At 37.4% G+C, this 26,764-nt stretch overlaps 1 protein-coding gene across 1 annotated transcript; it reads left to right on the forward strand.

The window, feature by feature from the left end:
* Positions 1–1,919: 1,919 nt before the first annotated feature.
* Positions 1,920–12,697, forward strand: LOC139729701 (uncharacterized). Its single transcript, XM_071640634.1, has 5 exons — positions 1,920–1,998; positions 5,628–5,921; positions 7,436–7,498; positions 8,422–8,518; positions 12,202–12,697. Exons 1-5 carry the CDS (start codon positions 1,920–1,922, stop codon positions 12,695–12,697), a joined length of 1,029 nt encoding a protein of 342 aa, XP_071496735.1.
* Positions 12,698–26,764: the final 14,067 nt, after the last annotated feature.

Here is a 26,764-nt window from a genome sequence, read left to right on the forward strand (position 1 = left end):
AATAATAAGAAAATTTTTTCTTCTTTTGACCATAACTTTAAAAATGTACCTTTCTTATGTAGTGACCAATATATCATTCAAAAGGTATTATTTTGTACTTTATGACAGAGACTGTAACTCAAAATCCTCAAAAATGGACTTATCGGTTTTTGCGAACAAACTCTTCAGATGATTTGAGTGCGACACGCGATCCATACGGTGAATATTGTGTAAGCTCGGTGATCCATGTCAACAAAACATACAGCTTTCACATTGGGCACGGGCCAGGAAAAAAACAGTGTGTGTGAGTGTGTGTGTGTTTGTGTGTGTCTGTGTGTGTGTGTGTGTGTGCGCGCACCTAATTATGAAAGCGTTATCTTTTGTTGACATGGATCAACGAGCTTACACAATTCACCGTATGGAACGCGTGTCGCACCCAAGTTATTATCTCCTAAGTCGCAAAAAAATTGAAAATGACTGCATTTACACAAATTGTCGTAGAATAAGAAGTACTGAAAAAATGTAATGATTTTGCTATCATGGTCTTTCGCGGAAGATGCTCTTTCTAATGATGTCAAAAATATATCACTTTTGGAACGCAAGGTAGTGCAAATCCACCGTTCCGCTTTTTTTTTTAATAACATCCGGTATACGAGGTGACAACAATTATCAAACACTCAATTTGCATATGCGGCATTTACCAACATTTTGGAGCAATTTTAATTAAGGATTCACCGGTCACTTTCTCTTCTTCTGTTTTTATTTTCATTATATTCTATACGGAACTACATATGCAAAGCAAACTTTAGTTTTCAACCAAGACTGCTACGTATATCATACCATATTCAAGTTGATTGCAATGAATGAGGCAGGATCAACCGAACATACAGAATCGGAGAGTTTTCTAACTTTCAAACGTAACATGAGAGAGTTATGAGGTCCCTACAGAATATTCCTTCAGCACGCGTAATTGAATTTTGCATGGTTGAGGAATACTGTTTCCAGACATCGTGTATTAAATCGTACGGTGATAAACCTCAGAGATTTTTTTTCACTTTTTATAGAAAATAAAAAGAAATGAAAGTAAGTGAAGTACATTTTGTTTCATTTGTAACCTTAAAAAAGGTTTGTTGTATTTTTTTTTTCATTTCGTAGTATCAGATCTCTCCATTCAGCGTTTCCTTTGTATTGATGTATTTACAGTAAAGCTTGTAGTAGTTAAATCAGCACGCTATTAATGACGCAAGTTGCAACAGTAAAGTTGATATATTCTTCTGAATGGAGTTGCAGTCTTGAATTTGTTTTTGAAAGCGTGTCTAGCTATCTTAATTGCGTTTATAAGGATACCATGAATACTGTCAGTTGTTTGTGCGTGCAAAAGATGTGATGCGTTGTCATGAGTTGGGATGATAGAGCGCTACATAGAACGAAAGAAAAAAAAACACAGCTGAAGCTCTTGCTGCTAAAAGTTGTGCTTAAACATTGTATGTTAAGTATCTGTACACACATACACACACACACACACACACACACACACACACACACACACACACACACCACTTATGATCTGTATTTTTAAGGGGACGGTTGAAGCTGTTTTAGGCTTGCAATATCACAACTGCAAGGACCTAAACTTCCGTTTCATTCTGTAATTGTGATGATATGGCAAAATTCAGGTTTAATTCGATGCGGCTAACTGTGAAATTCTTCAAAAGAGAAGGTCTAGAAGCCATCACCGGAAAGAAGGGCACGGCAAGTTGGGAGAGAATACAAATCTTGTTCGATAAGGAAACGTCTGTGCCCGCTTTGACTAAATGTCTTACAGAAACTGCTTTTCTTCTTCGTAATTCTGGTCGAATCTGCTTTATGCGTATTTCTTTTTTTTGAACTCTACTGTCTTCATGGCCACATTCAAAGAAATGTAGAGGTCAAGAAGAATCATGGATAGGGCAATGTTTGATAGCACCTTCATTGCTGGCGGTAACAAGCGACGATCAGCGCAGATATCAACACCGACCGGTGAATATACACCAAAAATGTTTGATAATAATTATAATAATATATTTTGACAATGAACTCCGTAATCACGTCAATATGATATTACATCGTATACACAACTTCAATAGTTTTTTTCTTCTGCTTGCTGATTACATCTTGTTATCCTGTTGCATGAACACCCAGGGCGTTATCGTGGTATGGGACCCCCTCAATTCCCTGCCGTTTGTTTCGTCGTTGCCTTTGAGCACTATCCGGCTCCACAGACCTATATGTACACAGTGAAGATGTACACAGGGAAAGAGGTGAAAGATAAAAGACGGTTTAGCAACCTACATTTTGCTAAATATTAATTTTTCTTACTTCTTTCATGGAAACTTTGCTTTCTATAGTAAAACAAAAATGCACACCACATTATTAGATTCAACCCTTTCCTCTCACACTCATTCCCGCTACATTGCTGCGCATAGATAGATAGATATATATTTTTTCCATGATAAATAATATTTCCCGAAAACTCCTCCCCCCAAAAAAGTGCACAAGATCGTTGAATTTTTCGAAAGGGCACTCGGATCCGAGGGTATGCCTTTACCACCCCCCCCCCCCTTCGCTGTCCTTGAATATCAGATTTCACATAATTTTATCAGTAAATGAGAAAATCACGCAACAATTACAAAATTTAGTTTGATTTGGCCTTTTTCTTGCAATTTGGCAACCAACTAGTTATCTTGCTTTCTAGTTTGATTGAACTTTTCCTACATGTTCCATGAAAAGTGTGCACCTGATCGTTGAATTTCAAATTGAAAAAAAAAGTATAAAAGCTCCCTGGGTCTCTGGTTGAAAGCCTTCGGTTACGTGTTCACACTGAGCCCCCCCCCCCCCCCAAAAAAAAAAAAAAACAAAACAAAACAAAACAAAACAAAACAAAACAAAACAAAAACAAAAAACAAAAACAAAAACAAAAACAAAACAAAACGATAATGAATGAACATAATATTCTTACATCCCAAAGGTGAAAACATGTCTGCGTACAACCATAATCTCCTCTAAAGTCCCTTGCACTTTTTGACATTTATAACCAGGAAGTGATCACACTGAAAGCGGTGGTTCACATCGTCAGCAACACAATCCAAGAAGGGTGATGAGAAACTTGGCATCGATAATAGTTTAGAACAATTCGGTATAGGGACGAATGAGAACTGATACTTTCTTCAGTGTAAATAAATGTGTCAAGCCAAGGATCATCAAGATTTATTACGGAACTGATATGGTGATGTTTTGCATCAGAATACGTCTTTCATATATATTTCTGGGTTATGTCATCCGAAATATTTTTGTCTTTCAAGTTTAGTATTCCATCCAAACTATAATTAACGTGATTAATTAACTCCCGGCTGTTAGATCTTTTCTAGTTACGAATGTAAACAATTCTTTACCGATTGCCAATGGCCAACCTGCATCAATACTCCATCACACCTAAAAACCTTGTTACCATTTGCAGATGAAACAAAAAGCCAGTTTTAGTGCTTCAAAATTGTTCTAAAATGTGAGTTACGGATAGAAACAGCCGATGCAAAATTGCTTATCGGTATAATCAATGTTTAATATTATTAACTATACAAATGCACAAACAAACCTATGGATTCCGAATTATTACAAATGACCTAAGCCCTGCCACCCATGTAACTAATCGTCTAATCTAATTTAGCTGCATAATTGTTCCATGACAACATCTCACTCCAACTTGTCATTAGCAGGAAGTTCAAGATAGTGATTGCGTTCAGATTTTCACTTTGGATAAATGACAAGTTTCTCTCTTTAAAGGATATGTACAGTTCTGGTCGAGGTGAGAATTTTGCTTTTAACGTTTTGCGAGATATTCAGAAAGCACTCTATGAGATGTCAAAGATCATGCAATTCTAAGGGGTATCAAAAGTTTATTTGATGAAAATCGGTTTTGAAATGGCTTAGATATCCAAAAACAAGGTGAAACAAAGAGATCCTAATAAAGGTGGGGCATGTCGCCTTTTATCATTATCACTTTTTTGGATATCTCAGCCATGTGAACACCAATTTTCATCAAATAAACGTTGAATCCTTTTTAAAATTACATGCTCTTTCATATTTCATGAGATGTTTCTCACTATCTCACCTAAGAATATTCAAAACATGAATCCCCACCTCAACCAGTACTGTACAGTCCCTTTAACATATAAGTGTTGTTGCCTTTCAAAGAAGCATGTATGCATTTTGAACAAGGAAATATCCCAATAGTTTTGTCATAATTGCTTTTCAAGTTGTTGCTTACCACCCATGCTACCAAATTTGTAAGTTCCTTAATTGTATAAAACCACTTTTAACAATTGTCATTTTCATGACAGTATTGACCCGTGTAATCAGAGGATGGATGGGCTTGTAGTCAGAAAAAAATGATAATCATTATTAATATCATGTTTAACACCATCAATAATGTCTTTGTGTGGAGGTGCATGAAAATCAGTACCCGAAATTACAGTGTTCGGTAATCGTTAAATTTCTTCTTATTCGTCACTAGGAGCTCCTCTTCAGAAACTGAAAACAAAATGATATCTTGTGTTGAATGTATCTTTAATGTCTGTGTAAAAAAAGTGATAAATATTGGATGATTACTGGGAGAGAATAGACAGAACGTTTACAAGTGGTTTACCGGACAGTTAATAAAACAACTTCCCCTATTCTTTCCTTTTCAAGCAAAGTCCTAGCAAATGTAACTATGAAATAAACACAATCTTCGCATTACTACAACCCCTCACTCGCACACACATACACACTTACACAGGATTTACTGAAGAGGACAATTCTAAACTACTTAGACCTTCAAGGAAAACTGAGAGAGTATAATCGCTTCGTGCACTTGCTCGTATTCTCACAACTGCTGCCAGGTAGGCTACTTTGTTCAATGATAGATTGCAATCTTTTCATTTTATAGCTCTTAATCATCATTTGATTCCTCCGCATTAACCTAAGAATAAAGGGCACGTGCAGACTGAACATTTACACATTCTGCTGCGAAGTAGCATATAGCTTGCACTTCGCGTATGACATGCATGAAGAGTTAACTTCCTCAGATTTTGTGACCACACCTTTGACGTTTACATTTGAATTGTTATACTATGGCAAAGATATGTCTCCTTGCCACGGGCATAGTAACTTTTATGCAAATTTTCAGCCTGGGAAGAGTAACTACATTGTCAAGCTGCGGAGACATTCACGCTTATTCTGCATGTAAGTATATTCCCGTTCAGAAACAATAATGATTTATTACAGTTATATCCATCGATGTATTTGTAATGCAGTTCCTTTTCACGTTTAGTCATGGTAAAGCTCCCGTCATAATATACTGTATTAACTATTTTAACGTACTATGTGTTTGTGTGTGGTTTTTTTTTTTTAATGAATATTATTGTTGTCATCATTTAATCAATAATCATGATAACTATACTTATTTGTATTTCAATTTACGTAAATCTCCTGTATGATTATTCCGGTTACCTGATGGAATTAACCAAGATTCTGCAATCTGCGTCTATGACATTATCCGGTTAAGCAGGGAAGGGTAAAAATGTTGGTTACTTCATAGAAATCAATTTTTTTCTTCTTTTTTTTCTTTGCAGGGGGCTCGAGGTCAGATTATTACTGCATCGGTTGTTACCAAGAGGAATTCGTACGGAACGATTACCGCCCCGATTTAAGCTTTGCGAGCCTTAGCGTCGATAACTGCACGGCGTTTTGCCGAGAGAGCGGGTATCCCTTCGCCGGAATCTCAAACGGGACGGTCTGCACGTGTGGATGTGAATTAAAGTTTTTTAACCACAGTAGAACACTAAATTCAACGGACTGTGGAATACCTTGCCCAGGAGATCCTGAACGCCGTTGCGGAGGATGGGGAAAGGCTTTGGTCTACATAGGTGAGCCTTGACTAGAAAGAAAGTTGGTTGCGTTGACAAAGAGCAGGTTTTGGTTATTCTCATCAGGGAGGTGGCCACCTCCCTGTTCTCATTCAGTTGGTATGCAATTTAGTATACTGTCGCTTCTTCAACACTGTCTTCTCCATGCAGTGACAATAGTCACAAGGTGTTCATCATAAAAGCTTAGATTAGCTGTTGCAGTTTGCTAACTACTCTTCAGATACCTTTCATTTCGTTTCGTTTCACATTTCCTTTTATTTTTACAACTTCAGTAAGATTATAAACAAAAGGCACGACTGATGTAGAATACACAAGGCAGTAGTATATCAATCAAAACCCACACGCACTATTATACAAATCATGATATCATTGAGCCAAAAGGTGAATGAAGAAACAAAGGCCATTGACGCGTATGGGGTGGTCTCCGATTATTAAAAGCAGAAATGTAACAGTTATTCGTCTTTATAGGGCTAAGACGAAAAGAAACATTCACAACAGACATACATTTTCTAGCACATTTTAACCATTGAAATACCCTTTTACCATTGGCAGTTACCACTGACAACTAGAAATTTACGGTTAGAAAGGACCCTCTTTACCTGTATACCTTTCGCTATTCGCAGTTACCTTTAACCGCGATTTTTTAACTGTCGATTTTTGTAAGGGATAATCTAACCCAGCACATTAGCTAAAAATCTCAGTTAAAAAATGAACGTTACAATTTTGAATGATAATACGTACAATATATTAACTTAATTTTAACATTATTTTTATATCTAGGCTTAAAATGCTGACAGGATTTATTCACGTTACGGATTAAATGCTACACTTTGCTGAAAACCGTTTCTTGTCTTAATGCATTTTATCATTGAAAGTTGAACAAAAGACAATTCTCTAGTTGAATAACACACGATAGTGTGACATGAACGACAATGGTATGGAGTAACTTATTTGCAAATTGCAGCCACCGAACTGATCGCAATACTGCACCCTTTTTCCTAAACATAAAAAGAAGCTTTTTGATCATTTTGAACGTGACTCTGATAGACAAATATTAGCAAATTTCACTTATTGGCGGATTTGTAAATGAATCACCGTCATAATGTCTGTCGGGGAGGGGAGAGGGGGAGTAAGATTCAACAACCGCCCTGTTTTGTTTTCGCTTTCGATTCATATCTATTATGAATGTGTCATGAATATGCATTTGTACAAAGTGGGTGTAGCCTGTTTGGCCAATGTCGGAGAAAAAAGAAAAGATGGATCGAGACTGGGAATTTGCCACTTGAGGCCTGGGAAGAATAAAGTTTTCCTGTTAGTTTACATCACATATCATGGTGGTGGTTTGTTTTGTTGTCAGAATGTGTTACATGTTGCTGTGCCACCAGATTTCCCTCCCTTCCGTAATATCATGCCGCACATAAAATCCTGCTGAACGTTCGAAGTAATAAAAGAGATTATGCATATATTCCTGGCAGGTTTATAAGAACTAAATCTATCTTCATTAAATTCTACAGCTACTTCCCCTCAACCTTCGACTACCCGTGCCTGTTACGCCTGTAATCAGACCATTCTCTCTGGTAAGTGTCTTCAGTATTAAAGGGGTAAGTCTCCAAGAGAGGAACCACGGGTCCCTGAGGAGTTGTAGTTGTGTAGTAAAGACCGCCAAATCTCAGTCACGTGGTCCCGGAGTGGTACCAGCCCCCTGGCTGTGGTTGCTTTAGCCGAAATTCATGACAATTCCCCATTACCTGCAATGCCTTTCAAGGGGTCTTGAAGTCGTCAACAATTGCTCATAAGCATCTATTGTTTCTTTAGCAGAAACGTATAGAAAACCATACTGTAGTTTGATTCAAACCCGTTAAACTTTCCTCAAAAGCAATTTTGATCCTGTCATTTGATACTCATTCAGTGTTTGCCTATACGTATATTTGCTTCACCGTTGAGTACACTGTATTTATGCCAAGGTGTCAATTGCACTTCATATACATCACCTGTACATATTTGAGCGTGTTTTTTTTCTTTTGTAATGTTGTCACTTTGCTCTTGTTTTCAGTTGCTGGACGATTTTGTGTATTTGCTGAAAAGCAGCCTTCAGCGAAGGATCTGAAGCTGTGATTAGATAAACACAGTCAAGGATCTTTCTGGCAGAGAGATTTAAGAGTCCAATGTAACTATCATCAAAATTATATCGGATTAGCTTTCACAACCATTCGATCCACACCCCTTGTATTCTGCCATAGCAAGATAATTAACATCATGAAAAATCTTTGGAGTCCAGACTCAACTCTCTCCCTCTCTCTCTCTCTCTCTCTCTCTAGGGCCTATATATATATATATATATATATATATATGTACGTATATTATATAAATATATATACGTATATCATATAGGCCCACTCCCTTTGTTCATGTTTGCCTTCCCTTTCTCTCTCTCTCTCTTTCCCTCTCTCTCTATCTCACTTTACCTTGAATCAAATGATTTTGCTTTCATTCTCAACAGAATCTTGTGACTACGTAAAGTGTGTGGTATTCTCTGCAGCAGTAGGAAGTGCCCTTACTCTCGTTCTCAGCGTGGTGACCACGTGTTGTGTCAGAAGGTACTTGTCTTTAATAGATCGAATATTAACTACTCAATTCTTGCGTTTATTGCCTCCCAATTAACATTAAGTTTCCTTCAGGTATCCTGCATGTGACATTGATGTAATCATATTTGACATTTAATACCCTTAGAATGCCATGAAGGATACAAATCATTATCATAATGTACGTATGTGTATGTATGTTTGTATATAATTAAATATAATATATATATATATATATATATATATGTATATATATATGTATATATATATATATATATATATATGTATATATATATATATATATATATATATATATATATATATATATTGACATCAAATCTTGCACATTAATAGACGTGGCTGGTGTTGGGTAGCACCCCTTTAATCATCGAGCTTTCGGGCGAAAAGCCCTTCTTCAGGATCTATACAGTCAATGACAACAACGTATAAATAAAATCAACCTAGGTATAAAATCATACTAAACTCAACTAGCCTCATATACTATACATTTCAAAATATACTCAACATAAAACATACCTCAATTCAGCGCATTTTATAACAAAAAACAAATCAGCATACTATCACTAAATACAATCGCAAAACAAAACTTACTGTGTTGGTGCTGAGTGTGGTCTTGTAGTGTTGTCTGTGTGAAGATTGTGGTCGGGTGTATCTTATATGTATTTGTGTATATGGGGGGGGGGCGTTCCTGTACTAAGGCTCGTTCTCAATAATCAATCAAAAACTACCAATACTCAAAAATTTTCACCATCCAACAATACAGAAAAACTTCCAAATTACTATTACAATTTCTACATATTAATACACCTCTTGTAATACATACAAATATACAATCCGCATACATAATATAATTTATACACATTGTCGGGATGTGACATATTTTGTATTTGTCACGTAATAATTTGTCTCATTGTACTACTGTTTATTAGGTAGCTCATGTAAGAAATTGATGTTATCGCAATGGTTACAAAAGAAGTGCAGCTTTAAACACAAAAGCTTGCATCAAAATAACCATATAAGGAGATGTTGCGATGCACAATCAAAGTAAAAGAGAGTGATTTGGAATTAAATGTTTTGGGGATGAGTAAACCCTACATGACGTCAAAATACGAGGAAAGGGTATCCCTGGTAGTATGCCTCATACTATCTGGTATGTGGACGTCATTCACGACGTCAAACACAAGTTTCTAGCTAGGTCAAGACAGGACCACTTCAAAGAATTTTGGTTTCCGTGGACAGGAAGTGATGACGTCAAGCAGGGGCTTGACCAATGCAAAATGAGATACTCAGGAAAGTTTTGACAGACAGAAAACGCCAACCAATAAGAAAAGGGGGCAGGACTTCTATGAAAACTTTCTAGGAAGTCACTTCATTTAATTAATTTTACATGGAGACCTATATGGTCCAACAAATGTATAAATATGCAGTGTTTGGGCACAAAATTCAGATGCCACATTATTTGCGGAACACTCAGGACCAGGCTACGGTACTTCGAGATTGCGAAGTTAGAGTAGCAGAGTGTTATTTGGAATCAGTGGGATTCAGGGATTGTTGCATTTCGGCTTGGACAGCCTGACCGTCCAGCAGAGAATCTAGGAGGATTCGAGTTTAAACACCAACAACTGTTGTAAGTACACGATCATTTCATTGAAGTTGCTTATGCCTTGTAAGTTCCTATGTAATTCCCGATATTGCTTTGTATGGGTGATGTTTGTACGTCAAACCGAATTTTAATTGCATTGTGAAAGAAAGAGAGAATTAGAACAACGCTTGGATTTTAATGGGCTGATTAATCATCCCTTATTCAACATTGAAAGATAATGATCCATGGTGAAACTTTATTATGGAAAATTATGTGTGGCTAATCAATGTTAATATGATGGAATATATAATTATATGTTTTGTTTAAGTTATATGAATAGAATCAGGAATAACCAAAGACCACAAATTATAAAGGAGGTATCATGTTATTAAATCAACAGGGTGTTTAGGGTTCCAGGGAGAGAGCCACCGTTTAGGGTTCCAGGGAGAGAGCCACCGTTTAGGGTTCCAGCGAGGACCAAGTTTAGGGTTCCAGAGAGGACCAGAAGTAAGGGGAGACGACCCGCTACATCAGGCAGGGCATCGTCGACAACCTAGAGCAACCAAGCACGGGAGCTTCTAGAATAAACCAACGAGCAGAGCAACCAAGCTCAAGATCAAGTGGAATTGGATATCTGTATTCAAGTTTGTACTGTGTTATTATTGTAAACGACCACAATTTGAGACCAGTATAATAAATCTTATTGATTGTTATATTGTAAGGACACTGTGTGATTGGCTATTTATTTCGAGGCACATTAGTTGCACAAGTCGAAAGAGTTGAATGAGTGAATGGTCTGCTAACAATCTGCTGCATTTAGAGAAAGTCAACCTTTGACTATAGAAAAGATCCCAGTCGCAGGGAGGACTTTCGTTCCCCACAGTCAGAGGAAAGTCCCCTGTGACACACATGAATCTATTTATCCAAATACTTACATACTTACAACCACGTTACTTTAACTACAGTTCAACTTTCCCAAAATACATATACCATTATTACATTACCTATTATATATCTACCTACATTTACATCAATCACTAATTCTATCTAACTAAAAAGTTAGATAGAATTAGTGATTGATGTAAATGTAGGTAGATATATAATAGGTAATGTAATAATGGTATATGTATTTTGGGAAAGTTGAACTGTAGTTAAAGTAACGTGGTTGTAAGTATGTAAGTATTTGGATAAATAGATTCATGTGTATAAATTATATTATGTATGCGGATTGTATATTTGTATGTATTACAAGAGGTGTATTAATATGTAGAAATTGTAATAGTAATTTGGAAGTTTTTCTGTATTGTTGGATGGTGAAAATTTTTGAGTATTGGTAGTTTTTGATTGATTATTGAGAACGAGCCTTAGTACAGGAACGCCCCCCCCCCCATATACACAAATACATATAAGATACACCCGACCACAATCTTCACACAGACAACACTACAAGACCACACTCAGCACCAACACAGTAAGTTTTGTTTTGCGATTGTATTTAGTGATAGTATGCTGATTTGTTTTTTGTTATAAAATGCGCTGAATTGAGGTATGTTTTATGTTGAGTATATTTTGAAATGTATAGTATATGAGGCTAGTTGAGTTTAGTATGATTTTATACCTAGGTTGATTTTATTTATACGTTGTTGTCATTGACTGTATAGATCCTGAAGAAGGGCTTTTCGCCCGAAAGCTCGATGATTAAAGGGGTGCTACCCAACACCAGCCACGTCTATTAATGTGCAAGATTTGATGTCAATAGATTTACTGTTCTTGCACCGCCCGCCATGTTGTGGTTAAGTCTTTTGATGCCAGTATATATATATATATATATATATATATATATATATACAATGTATATATATGTTATTGTTATATTTTCAACCTCACTTCAAAAACTCTAAAGCTATATTCATACTCGTAGGCAATATTGAATATTGGACAGAGCATTAAATGTGTTATGTGGAATATACAAATTAAATTTTTTTTTTTCGAAAGTGAAGTTGTCAAGTAGAGTATTATTCGACATTTACGTCACGATCAGTCTGAATGATAAACATCTATTCAAATTCATCATGTCCAAACATTTCAAACTCAGATGGAAGAGACGTCCTGCCAGCCAAACTAATTCTTGGTCAGCGACCTTCCCACCCCACACGGCGGACGCCAACCGTGGTTCAGCGGTTGACTCTCCTTCGACACACAAGACTGCTACTTTGACCTCCCTTGGTCGCATATTCTCACCACGACGCAAAGAAGCCTATGCCCTCCACGATCCCGCCATCAAAGCTAACCCATGTGAGTCCACTGAAATGCAGCAGCATATCTACCAGAGCCAGATCTACGCGACGCCCAATCCAGCTGCGGAGCAAGTTGGCGAGTACGCCACGCTACCAGGATCCTCCTGTCGTGAAGCAGCCCCACACTTATACATGTACGACACTGTGAAGGGGAGTGACTATGAATGCATACTCAGTAATGAGGACGATATTGAGGGTGAAAAATGCAAATCGTATCCCGATTTGAAAGAAATGGAAGAAGAAGAGAGTAACAGCCCTGTTGTCGGTAACGAGAGCTGTGATACAGCCTCATGAAGGAGGAAAACTTTTTGGAGACGGCATACCTCTAGACGCCTTCGTTCGTTTTCGTCCTTGTTGCTCTTTCATGTTGCTTTGTAATGGTTGAATTCAGCCAAACGTTGGCAGTGGACGTCAAATAACCAATCCCATAGTTGGACAGAGACTTACTTTTCCCAGCTGTATGATGAGAAGTGCAGAGCGGCATGCACAGATTAGTGAATGTGCCGCCCCCCCCCCCCCCCAAAAAAAAGGAAATGGCCAAAGAACCAAATAGGCAATGAGTTTCGAAAGGAAAATCGCTTTCTCGAGACTTTAGGTAGCATACTTTCATGAGATACATTCCTAGGCCTGTACTCTCCGCGTAAATCAACTATGTCAAACAGGTACTAATTCGGGCGTCCCATTCAGTGTCGAACGCCATCGGCTTGTCAAATCCAAGAAATACACAAATGTTTTAGGAGCAACCATTCCCTAAACTTGATAAAAAAAGTACCACATGATACACAAGTTCACGTGTAGATTCTCATTTTGATAGCATTCATGTCAACAAATGTCATTTCATTAAAAAAAAAATCACGTGTCGGCAATTAGGCGTCTTACGAGGTGACAACAATCATCAGGCACTCAATTTCAATATGCGACATTTATCAACATTTTGGTGCAATTTCAATGAAGGATTCACTTTCTCTTCTTCTTTTTTATTTCATTATACTCCATACGGAACTACATGTATGAGTACTCAAAGCAAAGTTTAGGTTTCAACCAAGACTGCTATATCAAACCCTATAATCAAGTTGGTTGCAATGAATGAAGCAGGATCAACCGAACATAGAGAATGGGAGAATTTTCTAACTTTCAAATGTAACATGAGAGAGTTATAAGATCCCTATAGAAAGGTCATTATATGCCTACGCAGGAGTCGTTGAAATTTGCGCGGTTGTAGAATACTGTTTCCAAACATCGGGTATTAAAGTCGGACGATCGTAACCCGTAATGGTACGTAAACTCCCGAACGAACGAAGTCTGTGCATGCCAGACTGCGGTGCTACATCCATAAACGAGTGGGACAATGCTGCCACTGAGACACGTGTGTGTGTGTGTGTGTGTGTGTACGCATCATACACAAACATTGTGAACACGAGCTGCGGTGATTGGAGGAGAGAGGCCAGAAGACGCGTGTCTCTTTTGGCCTCTCTTCTGCGCATGCGCACTGAGAGTATGCGTCCATTCGGATATATTCGAAATTCGCGTGGCTCGGACAGCCATTTTGGGTCAGGTGATTTTGAGACCCAGTGTTGTTCGCTGACCCATTGAGCCAACGTTATTCTCATTCAGTGTTACGACATTGATACAGAATGGGGGAGTCAGCGTGTTGCGCTTGTCTCCGTGCCGCACAAACCACTCGCCACGATTGTCAGGATTTAAATCGTACGGTAGTAAACCTCAGTTTTTTTTTGTGTGTTTTTTTTTACTTTCTAAAGAAAATAAATAGAAATGAAAGTAAAGTAAGTACATTTTGTTTCTTTTAAAACCTTAAAAGTGTTTGTTGTATTCTTTATTTCTTAGTATCAGATCTCTCCATTCGGCTTTTCCTTTGTATTAATGTATTTATTACAGTGATTAAAAGCTTTTAGCAGTTAAATTAGCACGCTATTAGTGGCCCAAGTTGCAGCAGGAGGTCGATATATTCTTCTGAATAGAGTTGTAGTGTGAGTGTATTTGTGTTTTTGAAAATGTGCCTGGCGTTTATAAGAATACCATGGACACCATGAAAACCTTCCTCTCCTACTCGATCCCGTTACATTATTTGTCATAGATATTAGATTTATGTGATTTATTAATATTTATTTATTTATACACCCACCATAGAATGATCTGACCGGTCATCTGCGCACACACAAACCTCGTGATTCCAAATTATAACAAACTACCTAAGCCCTGCTACCCATGTAACTAATCATCTAATTTAGGTTTATAGCTGCATAATTGTTCCATGACAGCATCTCACTGCAACTTGTCAATAGCAGGAAAGATACTGATTATATTTGATGTTCAGATTTTCGCTTTGGATAACTGACAAGTTTCTCACTTTAACATTCAAGAGTGTTGTTGCCTTTTAAAGACATATGTGTACATTTTGAACCAGGAAAGATTCTAATAGTTTTGTCGTAATTGTTTTTCAAGTTGTTACTTACCATCCATGCTTCTAAATTTGTAAGCTCCTTGTATAAAACCGTTTTAACAACTCTCATTTTCATACCAGTAGTGACCCATGTTATCAGAGGATGGATGGGCTGGCAGTCAGAAAAAAAGATTATCATTAATATCATGATTAACGCCATTAACAATGTCTTTGTGTGGCAGGAGTTGCGTGAAAATCATTGCCCGGTATTAGAGTGTTCACTAATCATTAGCCTTCTTCTTATTCGTCATTAGGAGCTCCTTCCAGAAACTGAAACAAATTATCTATTGTGTTGGAAGTGTTTTAATGTCCGTGTGAAAAAAAAAGCTAAAGCTTGGCTGATTACTGGAGAGGGTAGAGAGACTGAGAACGTTTACCCAGACAGTTAATAAAACAACTTCCCTTATTTTTTTTTCCAATCCCTTTTCAGTCAAAATCCTAGCAAATGTAAAATTAAAATAAACACTATCTTACCATTACTATAAGCCCCCCCCCCCCCCCCCCACACACACACTATTACACACAGTTTTCTGAAGAGGACACTATATTTATCTTTAAGGACTACTAAAAGGGTAATCGGCACGTGCGTAGGCGTGAATTCCCACTTACAACAGCTGTCAGGTACTTTATTAAATGATAAATTACAATCTTTTCATTTAATAGCCCTCAATCATCACTTGATTCTTCTGCATAAACTTAACGATGGGGCACATGCAGACTAAACATTGACACATTCTGCTGCGAAGTAGTACATAGCTTGCAGGTCGCGTACAAGGAGTTAGCTTCCTCAGTTTTTGTGACCACACCTTTGACGTTTACATTTTGAATTGTTATACTATGGCAGAAATATGTCTCCTTGCCATTGGTATAGTAACTTTCATGCACATTTTCAGCTTGGGAAGAGTAACTGCATTATCAAGCTGCGAGGACGATCGCGCTTGTTCTGCATGTAAGTATATTTCCGTACAATAACAGAATAATGACTTGTTACAGTTTCCATTTATGTATTTCTCATGCAAAATTGCTTTTCATGTTTTAAAGCTCCGGTAATAATATATCTCGTTACACTCATAATTCGATGACCTTTGTGTTAATACTGTATTAACTATTTCCACGATATCTATGTGTTTGTGTGTATGATTATTGTTGTTGTCATCCTTTAATCAATAATGAATTATTGCGATAACTGCATGATTTTGTGTGTTAATTGAGGTATATATGATCGTATATGATTGTTCCGGTTACGTGATGGAAATGTACAAAATTCTACAATCAAGCTATATCGCTGCAAATTAATTTTTGATAAACCCTTTTACATTACTACTACATCATTATAATATTCATCAACACAGTATCTGCCTGCACAGTCAATTTATTCACATTCTTTCCGCTGCAAAATAAAATTGTTTACGTGGTACCATCACCCTCGACCAATAATTTACCTATTTATGATAGTAATGTATTTCGCTTTATCCCTCTATAAATTCCAACAACGTTTTACGATCAGAAATTTCCATTAGTAATTATAAAGGTTAATGTAATCATTCCCCTGGACTGCCCTTTGCAATCCAGAGCTTATTCAAAATTTTTCGGCAAAAGTTCAGTGGCCATTTTTGTCTAGAATTTTTCCTGCATAAACGATTAGACATTATGGAGATTTAAAGCAACCTAGTGGAAATGCATACGAAGGACCCAGGAGTTTTTTTATCATAAGGTTGCTGAATATTAAACGTTCGTCACGTCTTTACTGGGTCAACTTAAATGTTTAAATACAATATACAATAAAAATCTCCCACAAATATTTGATCAAATCTTTTGTCGCAACGATGCGGTACACAATTATCCTACTGGACGTTCCAGTGAATATCATTTACCATTACTACGAGAAATTCTCACTCAAAATACATTCGTTTTCACTGGCGCCAGGTTCTGGAACAGCTTTGACAACACTCTAAAAGATGCTCTGACTTTTCCTTCTTTTAAATCAAAACTGAAAAAACAAAACTTTTGTCATCCTCGCAAAAACAAACAAAAAGTTACAGATGATTTTTTTATATTTTCATATAGATAAACAAATAAAGAAATAAATGACAAGTATTTTCTAATGTATTTAGAGTTTGTGTTTTATTATTAGGCAAATTTGTAGAGAATTTCAAGTTCTTACTCATGCCTTGGTGACTTAATTTCAAACATCTGAAAATTGATACAAATTGTTATACATATTTTTTTTTCATTTTTATTTGAATATATATGTACATGTGTGTGTGTGTGTGTGTCTGCCCGTCTGTGTATCTGCCCACCCCCCCCCCGCCTCTCCCCCCCCCCCCCCCCCCCCCCTCTCTCTCTCTCTGTAATGTTGACATTTATGACATTTTCCGCTAAAGCAGGGAAGGGTGAAATGTAGGTATTAACCCCATAGAATTATATATATACTTATATATATATATTTCTTTTCTGTTTTCGTTTTTGCAGATTTTTACTGCATCGGTTGTTACCAAGAGGAATCCGTATGGAACGATTACAGCCTCGGTTTTAGCTTTGTCACCCTTAGCGTCGATAATTGCACTACGCTTTGCCGAGAAAGGGGGTATCCCTTCGCCGGAATCTCAAACGGTACGGTCTGTACGTGTGGATGTGAATTAAAGTGTTTTAATCGCGGCCGTCAGTTGAATTCAACGAACTGTGGAATACCTTGTCCAGGAGATCCTGAACGCCGGTGCGGAGGATGGGGGAAGGCCTTGGTCTATATAAGTGAGCCTTGTCTAGAAAGAAAAGTTGGTTATATTGACATGGAGCAGGTTATTCTGATTCAGTCAGCTTTAGTGGTGTTTTTTTTTTTCAGAGCTAAAGTTAAACCTACGAAAACAATAATTAGATTAGGCTCACGAGCCACATCAACACGTTTTACATCGCAACGCTATATCACATTCGTATATTAAAGTATTGTGTCAATATCAAATACCTGAAAGTACAGCAACGATAAATTTGGACTATATTTGTTTTTCTTTTAATTTCGGCCAGTAGAGGTGGAATTCTATAGAGAAATAGTTATTGTCCAAAGAGATGCTACTTTTCTGTGCGTAAAAAATTAATGATCCAAGGTTTCAGATTGATCTTCAAAAATAGCATACTGTTGCTTCTTCAACACTTGTTCATGTGACGATAGTCACAGGATGTTTATCATAAACGCGTAAATTAGCTGTTGTTGTATTTTGCTAATTGCTCGGCAGAAACCTTCCATTTTGTTTCGTTTCGTTTCACATTTTCTCTATTGTCACTACTTGAGTAAAAGAATTAACAAAAAGGCACATATTAAATGCCGACATGCACTATGTGTACATCATGATATCACAGAGTCAAATTGTGAATGGAGAAGCAAAGGCCATGGAAATGTATAGGGTGCTCCCCTAGGATTACAAGCAGAAATGTAACAGTTATTTGTCTAGGGTCAGACGAAAAAAACAACAACATTCACAACAGACAGACTTTCTCTAGCACATTTAACAGCTGAAATACCTTTTACCTAGACAGTAACCACTGAACACTGGAAATTTATCATGAAAATACCTTTCAATATTGAAAGCTTTACCTTTCACAATTACCACCAACGATTTTTGTAAGGGATAATTTTAATCGAGTGCATGAGCTAAAAATCTAAGTGAAAACAAACTTTACAATTTTGAATGATTATAAATACGATTACATGTATATTTACTTAGTTTACAGTATTTCTATATTTAGGCTTAAAATGCGCACATGTTTTATTCACATTAGATGAAAGTTTGCTGAAAACCATTTCCTTTCTAAACGCATTTTATTATTGAATGTTGCACAAAAGGCAATTCCGTCATTCGTACACACGAATTGGTATCATCTGTAAACGACAATGGCATGGAGTAACTTATTTGCAAAACTGCAGCCCCCGAACTGATCGCAATGCTGCACATTTTCCTCAAAATAAAAAGAAGCTTTTCAATCATTTTAAACAGTTAAAATGCTCGGAGTCATTAAAGAGTCGCTTGAGTTTACGCATGCATTCCTAACAGGTCATAGAAATCTATCGTCATAATATTCTACAGCTACTTCCCCTCAACCTTCGACTACCCGTGCCTGTTACGCCTATAATCAGACCATTCTCTCTGGTAAGTGTCTTCAGTATTAAAGGAAAAGTTCACCTTCATAGACATGAGGGTTGAGTGAATGCTGTAAAATAGGTTTTCCCGGTCAATTTCATACTTTTGTCACTCAAATGCATTAATGTGCATTCAAATTCACGCAGCGCACGCACGCGAAAATATTGGGGCATTCAAATTCAGAATCCGAGCGATCAATTTCATTTATGAGCGTTCTATTTCGTTTTCGTGAAGTCAAATTCACGATTGGGCATTCAATTTCAAAATGCGAGCACCGACTTTCCTACTCGTGCATTCAAATTCATACGATAGTCACGTGATAGTCCCAATGAGCTTGTTTGGAGCGTTCAAATTCATTTTTAGGTGATCAAGTTCCTACTTCGTGCAATCAATTTAACGAGGAAAATGGAGGAGACTTTTAAGAAAGGAAAAAGGGCCAACACAACCAATGAATGCTTGCATATAGTGTAATTAGGATTGTTTACATGTTCTGCATTGTTCTCTGTTCATGTATTCTTTGTTTTTCATCTCAATAAATTTCAAAATGCAATGTCCAATCAGCAGTGCATCCAAACAACACAACGACTAGTAATCATATTTCTTGATGATACTGCATGCTGACAACGCCCCAACACCAACCATATTATAATGACAATTCATCAATTTAAGACAAACTGACACACAATGATCTCACATAGTCCCGCAAAATTAAATCAATAAGACAGCAATACACAACAGACAACACGTATAAGATGCTCATGTATCAGTTTCAATATAGTCGAAATTGTTTTTTTTTTTCCCCTCGAAAGTGTCAACCAACTCTCCGATTATGCTCGTCTGTAGGCCTATACAGTGCCTAATTTCTGTTTGTTTGTTTAATTTTCTATCAAAGAAGATGGCTGGATAACCCATATTCAGCTGCAAAAGCTGGTCTTCCATATGGGGTCCAGTTAGATGTTTTGCTCTTTGCGATGAATAAATGAAGTGGGGTGAATACGTGCATGAGTTGTGACTCTTTTACACGTGTGACCTCCATTTTATGTCCAATCCCAGGGAAATGTGCCTGTATATTCCTATTTGCTAAGCGCGAGTTCAAAATTGTCAATTAACAGGTGGATCTCTACTGCAAAATAAATAATCATCATAAATCCCAATATATTCAAAGCCAAGTGAGAAAAACATGCATACACGGCCCCAAACTAACTAAATTCAGGAATTCTTTTAAATTGAATGCAGTTATTTGGAACATGGTTGCCTATTTACGAATTTGAATGACCGACGAGATTCCGTCGCCAGCTTGACATGAACTTGATTGCTCTTTGATGAAATGCGTGCTCCTCTCTTAAATTTGAATGCTCCGATTTTTTTGAATGTTCTGATAGTGAATTTGAATGCTCCGATAGTGAATTTGAATGCTCCGAGAGTGAATTTGAATGCTCGGATAGTGAATTCGAATGACCGAATTTTTAATTTAATTGCTGATTCAGTGCTGCGAGTGTGGAACGCGTGAAATCGAATGCTCGGAATAGGAACTTGAATGACAGAAGTATGAAATTTACCGGGAAAACCTATATCAACAGAACACAGCAGTAAGAGTTTGAGGAAAATTGGACAATTCTGTCAAAAGTTATGAATTTTTGAAGTTTCTGGTCAGTCACGGCTGGATGAGAAGACTACTGTAGCTTGCGATGTCACATGTGTACAACAATATGAAGGAAGTATAAGAAAATTCCACATTTTTTCACTTTTTTTCGAATAACAAAAGAACACTCGACTTCTCTCTTTCATAAGTGAAGGGGACTACTATTACCCTTAACATACATTAGTAACAAGCCGAAGAAATGTGCACTTTATTCAAAAAGTAAAGTTTTGTGAAATTCTCTTTTTATTTCCTTATATCGTTCTAAGCATCTGACATCATACACTACAATAGTCATCTCATCCAACAGTTATTGCGCAGATACTTTAGAAATTCACAATTTTTGAACGGATTATCGGATTTCCCTCAAACTTTCACTGATGTGTTCTACTAGTCCCCTAATATTGTTGCATTCACTCAATTCACATGTATGTGAAGGTGGACTTGTCCTTAAAAGGGGTAAGACTCCAAGAGAGGGACGACGGGTTTCTGATGAGGAGTTGTAGTTGTGTATAGACCACCAACTCTCAGTCACATGGTCCCTGAGTGCATGGTTCCAGCCCCCTGGCTGTGGTTTCTTAGCTGAAATTCAAGGCAACTCCGCAAGCCCACACAATCCTTTATAAGAGTCATACTGCCATCGGTTGCTTGCTTGTAATAGGCATTTATTTCTTCTTTAGTGGAAACGTAGGAAAACCATAACAAAAGACAATGCAAAATGAAAGGGTTGGATCAAAAAAGTAGAGGGGGAAGATCTGGGATCTTGAAGTAACTATTTTTTTTTTCAAATTGCAGGTCATTAACATTGAAGGAAAGAATATAGGCCATGAAATGATTTGCAATGTTTCGTCATTTCCACATTTATGAAGAAGCTTTCTCTTATCATTTACACGTATAGGTTAGATACACAAATGTGGGCAAATATTACTTTTCAGATCTGTAAATGAATCACGCCAACAATATTAACCTTTGCATTTTTTTCCTTTTTTTTTTTTTTTTTTTGGGGGGGGGGGGTCTTTTCGTGGAGGGATTGAGGTGGTCGTTTAGCGCCCTGGTTTTTCTCTCTTTTTCGCTATTGATATGTCCTGATTATCTATGCTTATAACATTCTACAGTAACTTCCACGAAACCTTCGGCGACCGGTGCTAGTGACAAGACGACTGACGATGGTACGTGTCTGTATAGTATGAAAGGTGAAAGTTTCTAACCGAGGGACGGGTCCCTGTGGAATAGTTTTGGGTCGGTGTGTAAATCCATCCACTCTCATTCACGATGTCGCTGTATGGTTCCAGACCCCTGGCTGTGGAGTCTTTAGCCGAAATTCAAGGCACGTCCTTGTTGCACACAATCCTCTACAGGGGCCATACAGTGTAGTAAATGTAGTTATGTGAATTGCGATTAATTGGTTGATGTATGATTGTTTGCCCTTCAATTCACGGATGCAAATGCGTACAAGACTCAATCTATAGAAGGCTTTATTCAGAGTCATTTTGATTATTGCTGTCCAGTCCTGAAGGACCTAGAATGTATTGGTTAAACAAAATGAGCTCAAATAATGATTTCACTGTATAAACAAGGAATCTTTTGAAATCATTAAAATTCGTCTGGATTTTGGCATACATTGCTTCCATGTCATAATAATCTATGCTGATGACATTTACAAGTACTTCTTCAAAACTTTCGACGACCGATGCTTATAATCAGTTTCTGTAGTATGAAATAAAGTTTCTTACAAAGGGACCGGTCCCTATTAGTAGTTCCAGCCCCCTGGCTGTGGTGGTTTTGCCTAAATTCAAGGCATATCATTGCCCACACAATCCTTTTAAGGGGTCTTAAAGTCGTTAACATAATTACTCAAAACCATATATTGTTTACTTAGCAGAAACGCATAAAACCATACTGTAGTTTATAGAATTAAACCCTTTAAATTTTTCTCGAAAGCCATTTGCGCCTGCCATTTCATACTCATTTAGAGGTTGCCTGTGTATTTGCTTCACCGTAACGGTTGGCTCCTGTTCTTATGCGAAGATGTCAATTTCATTGTAAATACATATTTGAACCTGGTTGTGTGTGTGTGGGGGGGGGGGGTGGTGTAATGTCACTTTCTACTTGTTTTAGGTGCTCCACAATTATGTGCATTTCACGGCCTTGCTGAAAAGCAGCCTTCATCAGTGGGGGATCTTTTGCCATGATTGAATTAATACAGTCAAAGATATTTCTCACAATGATATTTAAGAGTCCGATAACCTATCATCAAAATGTCGGCTTAATTTTGACAATTACTGTATACGATCCACAGTCATGTCATTCATCAGCAAGGTAACATAACGAAAAGAATGTTTGGAGTCCAAACTCAACTCTCTCTCTCTCTCTCTCTCTCTCTCTCTCTATATGTATAATTATGTATATATTCTCTCTCTCTCTCTCTATATATATATATATATATATATATATACTCCCTTTTTCATCTTTGTCTTCCCTTCCTCTCTCTCTCTCTCTCTTTCACTCTCTCTCTATCGCTCTTTCTTTTATCAATTGTTTTCGCTTTCATTCTCAACAGAATCTTGCGACTACGTATATTATGTGGTATTATCTGCAGCATTAGGAAGTGGTCTAACTATAGTTGTCAGCGTGGTGACAACGTGTTGTGTTAGAAGGTAATTATCTTTATAGATCAAATATTTACCATTCAATCCTTGCGTTTTCTTCCAATTAAAATCAGTTTTTTCATGTATTCCGCATGTGTCATTGATATAATCATATTCGCCATCTAGTATCCTAAGAATTCGTGACTGATGATCATGTATAATATAGGTCATATTATTGAAGAGGATTGTCGCAAAACGAGCTAACTCCATTTTTGTTAAATTGAGATATTTGTGATTAAAGCTGCTAAAAACCTAAGAAAATGATGATAAAATAATAAGAAAATACAGGACATTTTAAATTATAACTTCTAGAATATTCCTTGTTATGTTAAAGTGCGGTATTACTGGGGAGGTTTGATTGTGTTCTATCTGATGCTGGACTTTAACTTTGAAATGTTTAAAATTGGCGATTTTTCCAATTTTGCAATAAAGCTCTTCATATATTTAAATAAAAAAAATACCATAATTATCATATTTTTAACCTCACATCCAGAACTGTACAGCTATGGGCTTCTTTTAATTATTTGTCGGCACGATTGAATATTACTCTGCATTGATTGTTATCTTACAAATTAAACTTATTCATTCGGAAGTGACGTTGTCAGGTTAAGTATTGAGGTTTTAATTTCATTCAATTTGTTTCCGTCAAACAATGATGAAATTTGTAAGATCGCAAATGTCGGTTTGTAATTTAACAAACATGTCTAAAAAAGGAACCACCGGACTGAAACCTGTCATCTACTGCTTTGCGGTCAGTAACACTACCACCAGGCCATCCCCTGTACTTATACCCCCGTCACACTAGAGGCTGAATGAGCCGGAATGCCGTTGGAATGAAAATTCCTCCTGCATTCCTGCATATTCGAAGTGCATTCTAAAAATTCTGACGACATTCTGAGTGCGTTCCAAACATTCGGGTCCATTCTTGTGGCCAGCCCGAATGTTTCACCAATGCTTAAAACATTCGAAGTGGAGAAATATCGATTTTTATTCGAAGGGTATTCTAACTGGATTCCGATTGCATTCTAAATATTCCTATGGCATTCTAAATATTCCGACGGCATTCTAACAGCATTTGAAACAATCTGATCTCATTTGAGGAAGAATCGGAACGGTGTTGCACCTCAAATTCTGTCAAAATATCTCAAAATGCTCAAATGCTAATACAATTACCCCCAGTTAAATACTGGTTAGTGAAAAGGTTAGAGTAAAGATAAGAGTTTGGGTTAGAGTTAGGATTAGGTTCAGGATTAGGAGTAGGGTTAGGGTCACGGGGAGGGTCTGGGGTAATTGTCCAGGGGGTAACCGGCCTAGACACTCTCTTTTAAGGGGGTCTTGCTGGAGGACAGCAATCTATAGTAAAGCAATATGGTCCAAGGATAATCGGGTTGAGACTGGTGAAAATCACCATTTTATACGCTATCGGAGACCATTCCGGCGCATTCTTGACACACACGGGATATTCGTGTTGCATTCTAAGTACATTCTAAGTGTATTCTAATTTTTCGGGCTGCATTCTGTTTGAATTCGTGAACATTCAAAGTATATTTGGTAGCCATTCCTGGAAAGTTCTGACCGCATTTGATATGAGTTTGTACTGCATGCGAGACGTTTTCCGACCATCAGACATCGGACAGCAATCGAACCGCGCTCGTGCGGCATTCGAAGTGCTTCCTAAAGATTCTGACAGCATTCTAACAGTATTCTGAATATTCCTACAGCGTTCCAGGTATATTCGAGCAGCATTCGAGAGCTAATTCATTCGGAATGTACAAGAATGATTCGAGAAGGAATTGAAGTGCATTTCAAGTATTCGAACAACATTCGCTACAATCTGTTCTTGATATTCTCTTGCAAGTATAGTATTATTCGATATCTACGTCACAACCAGTGTGAATGATTACAATATATCTACATTCATCATGTCCAAAATAATTTCAATCTCAGATGGAAGAGACGTCGTGCCAGCCAAACTAATTCTGGGTCAGCGACCTTCCCACCTCACACGACGGACGTCAACAGTAGTGTCGCTGACTCTCCTTCGACACGCAAGACTGCTACTTTGAAATCCCTTGGTTGCATATTCTCACCACGACGCAAAGGAGCCTATGCCCTCCACAATCACGCCATCGAAGGTAACCCAGGTGAGTATCCTGCAGTGAAGCCTATCTACCAGAGCCAGATCCACGTGGCGCCCAATCCAGCTGCAAAGCAAGTCGGGACATACGCCGTGCTACCAGGAGCCTCCTCTAGCGAAGCAGCCCCACACTTATACGAGGCTGTGAAGGAAAGTGACTATGAATGTGTACTCAATCATCTAAAAAATGAGGGCAATATCAAGGGTGAGAAAGTCAAACGGTATCCAAATCTGAAAGAAACAGAAGAAGAAAAGAACCCTGACGTTGACAACAAGATCCTTGGCTTTGGGTACGTGATGGAGGATAACTTTTTCGAGACGACATACCTCTAGATGCCTTCGTTTGTTTTTTCTTTCTATTCGCTGTTGCTGTTTAAATGAATTCAGCTGTTAACCGGCCGTGAATAGGTAATAACCATGCCAAATAGACAGAAACTAGTCATCTTTAAAAGAAGAGTAAATTGATATGCACTGAACACTAAAATGGACCAAGAATTACTTTATTTATTATCACTTGCGTACTTTTGAATAATAGTACACTTTCGCCGAGATTTTGAAGGTTAACGCGCTTTCGGGAAATAAAGAATATCAGACAAGTAATAATGTATAGGCGCTCCATAACCGTACCATTGGTTTATCTAATCCAATAAATACCAGAGAAATCTCATGTATTTTATACGAATCATTCAGAGGCGATCAATTCCCTTAACTGGAAGGAAAAATAAGGAAGAACCACCATTGAAATTATTTCAAATGCACTCAAGCCAACAAAAGGACATTTTGATTTAAATATTAGAAATAATTACGTGCCAGCGGTTAGGCGTCTTATGAGATGACGACAGTTGCACTTATAATGATACAATTTTGATGGAGGCATCACTTTCTTCTTTTATTAACATTAATCTATACGTAAGTATAAGTACTCTAAGCATAGCGTAGATTCAAATCAACATTGGAAGTTGGTTGCAATAAGAAAAAAATAATAATGAAGCAGAAAAACATCCAGAATGGGAAAGTTTTGAAACAAATGAGAGCTGTGAGGTCCCTGAAGGTCGTATTGCACTCGTCATTTTCTTTTCTTCTTTTTTTAATGAAATGAAAAGAGAAGAAAATGAAAGTAAAGGAAGTACATTTTGTTTCATTAGAACCGAGAAGAGAGATTATTATGGATGTTACAGTACATGGGTCAGCTACTCACAAGGGCTCTTTCCTTTCTTGCTGCTTCCCCTACCAATGGCATTGTCTTTGTATGTAGTCATACCCGGTCCGCCAAATTATTTCTGATTGTATGCTGTATGATTTATGAATTGTTCTTTATTCGTATCTCATCTTGTACCTCCATG

Source organism: Diadema antillarum, unplaced genomic scaffold (assembly GCF_040938485.1).
Source record: "Diadema antillarum isolate AM-2024a unplaced genomic scaffold, OU_Dant_1.0 scf00000020, whole genome shotgun sequence".
Taxonomy (NCBI): domain Eukaryota; kingdom Metazoa; phylum Echinodermata; class Echinoidea; order Diadematoida; family Diadematidae; genus Diadema; species Diadema antillarum.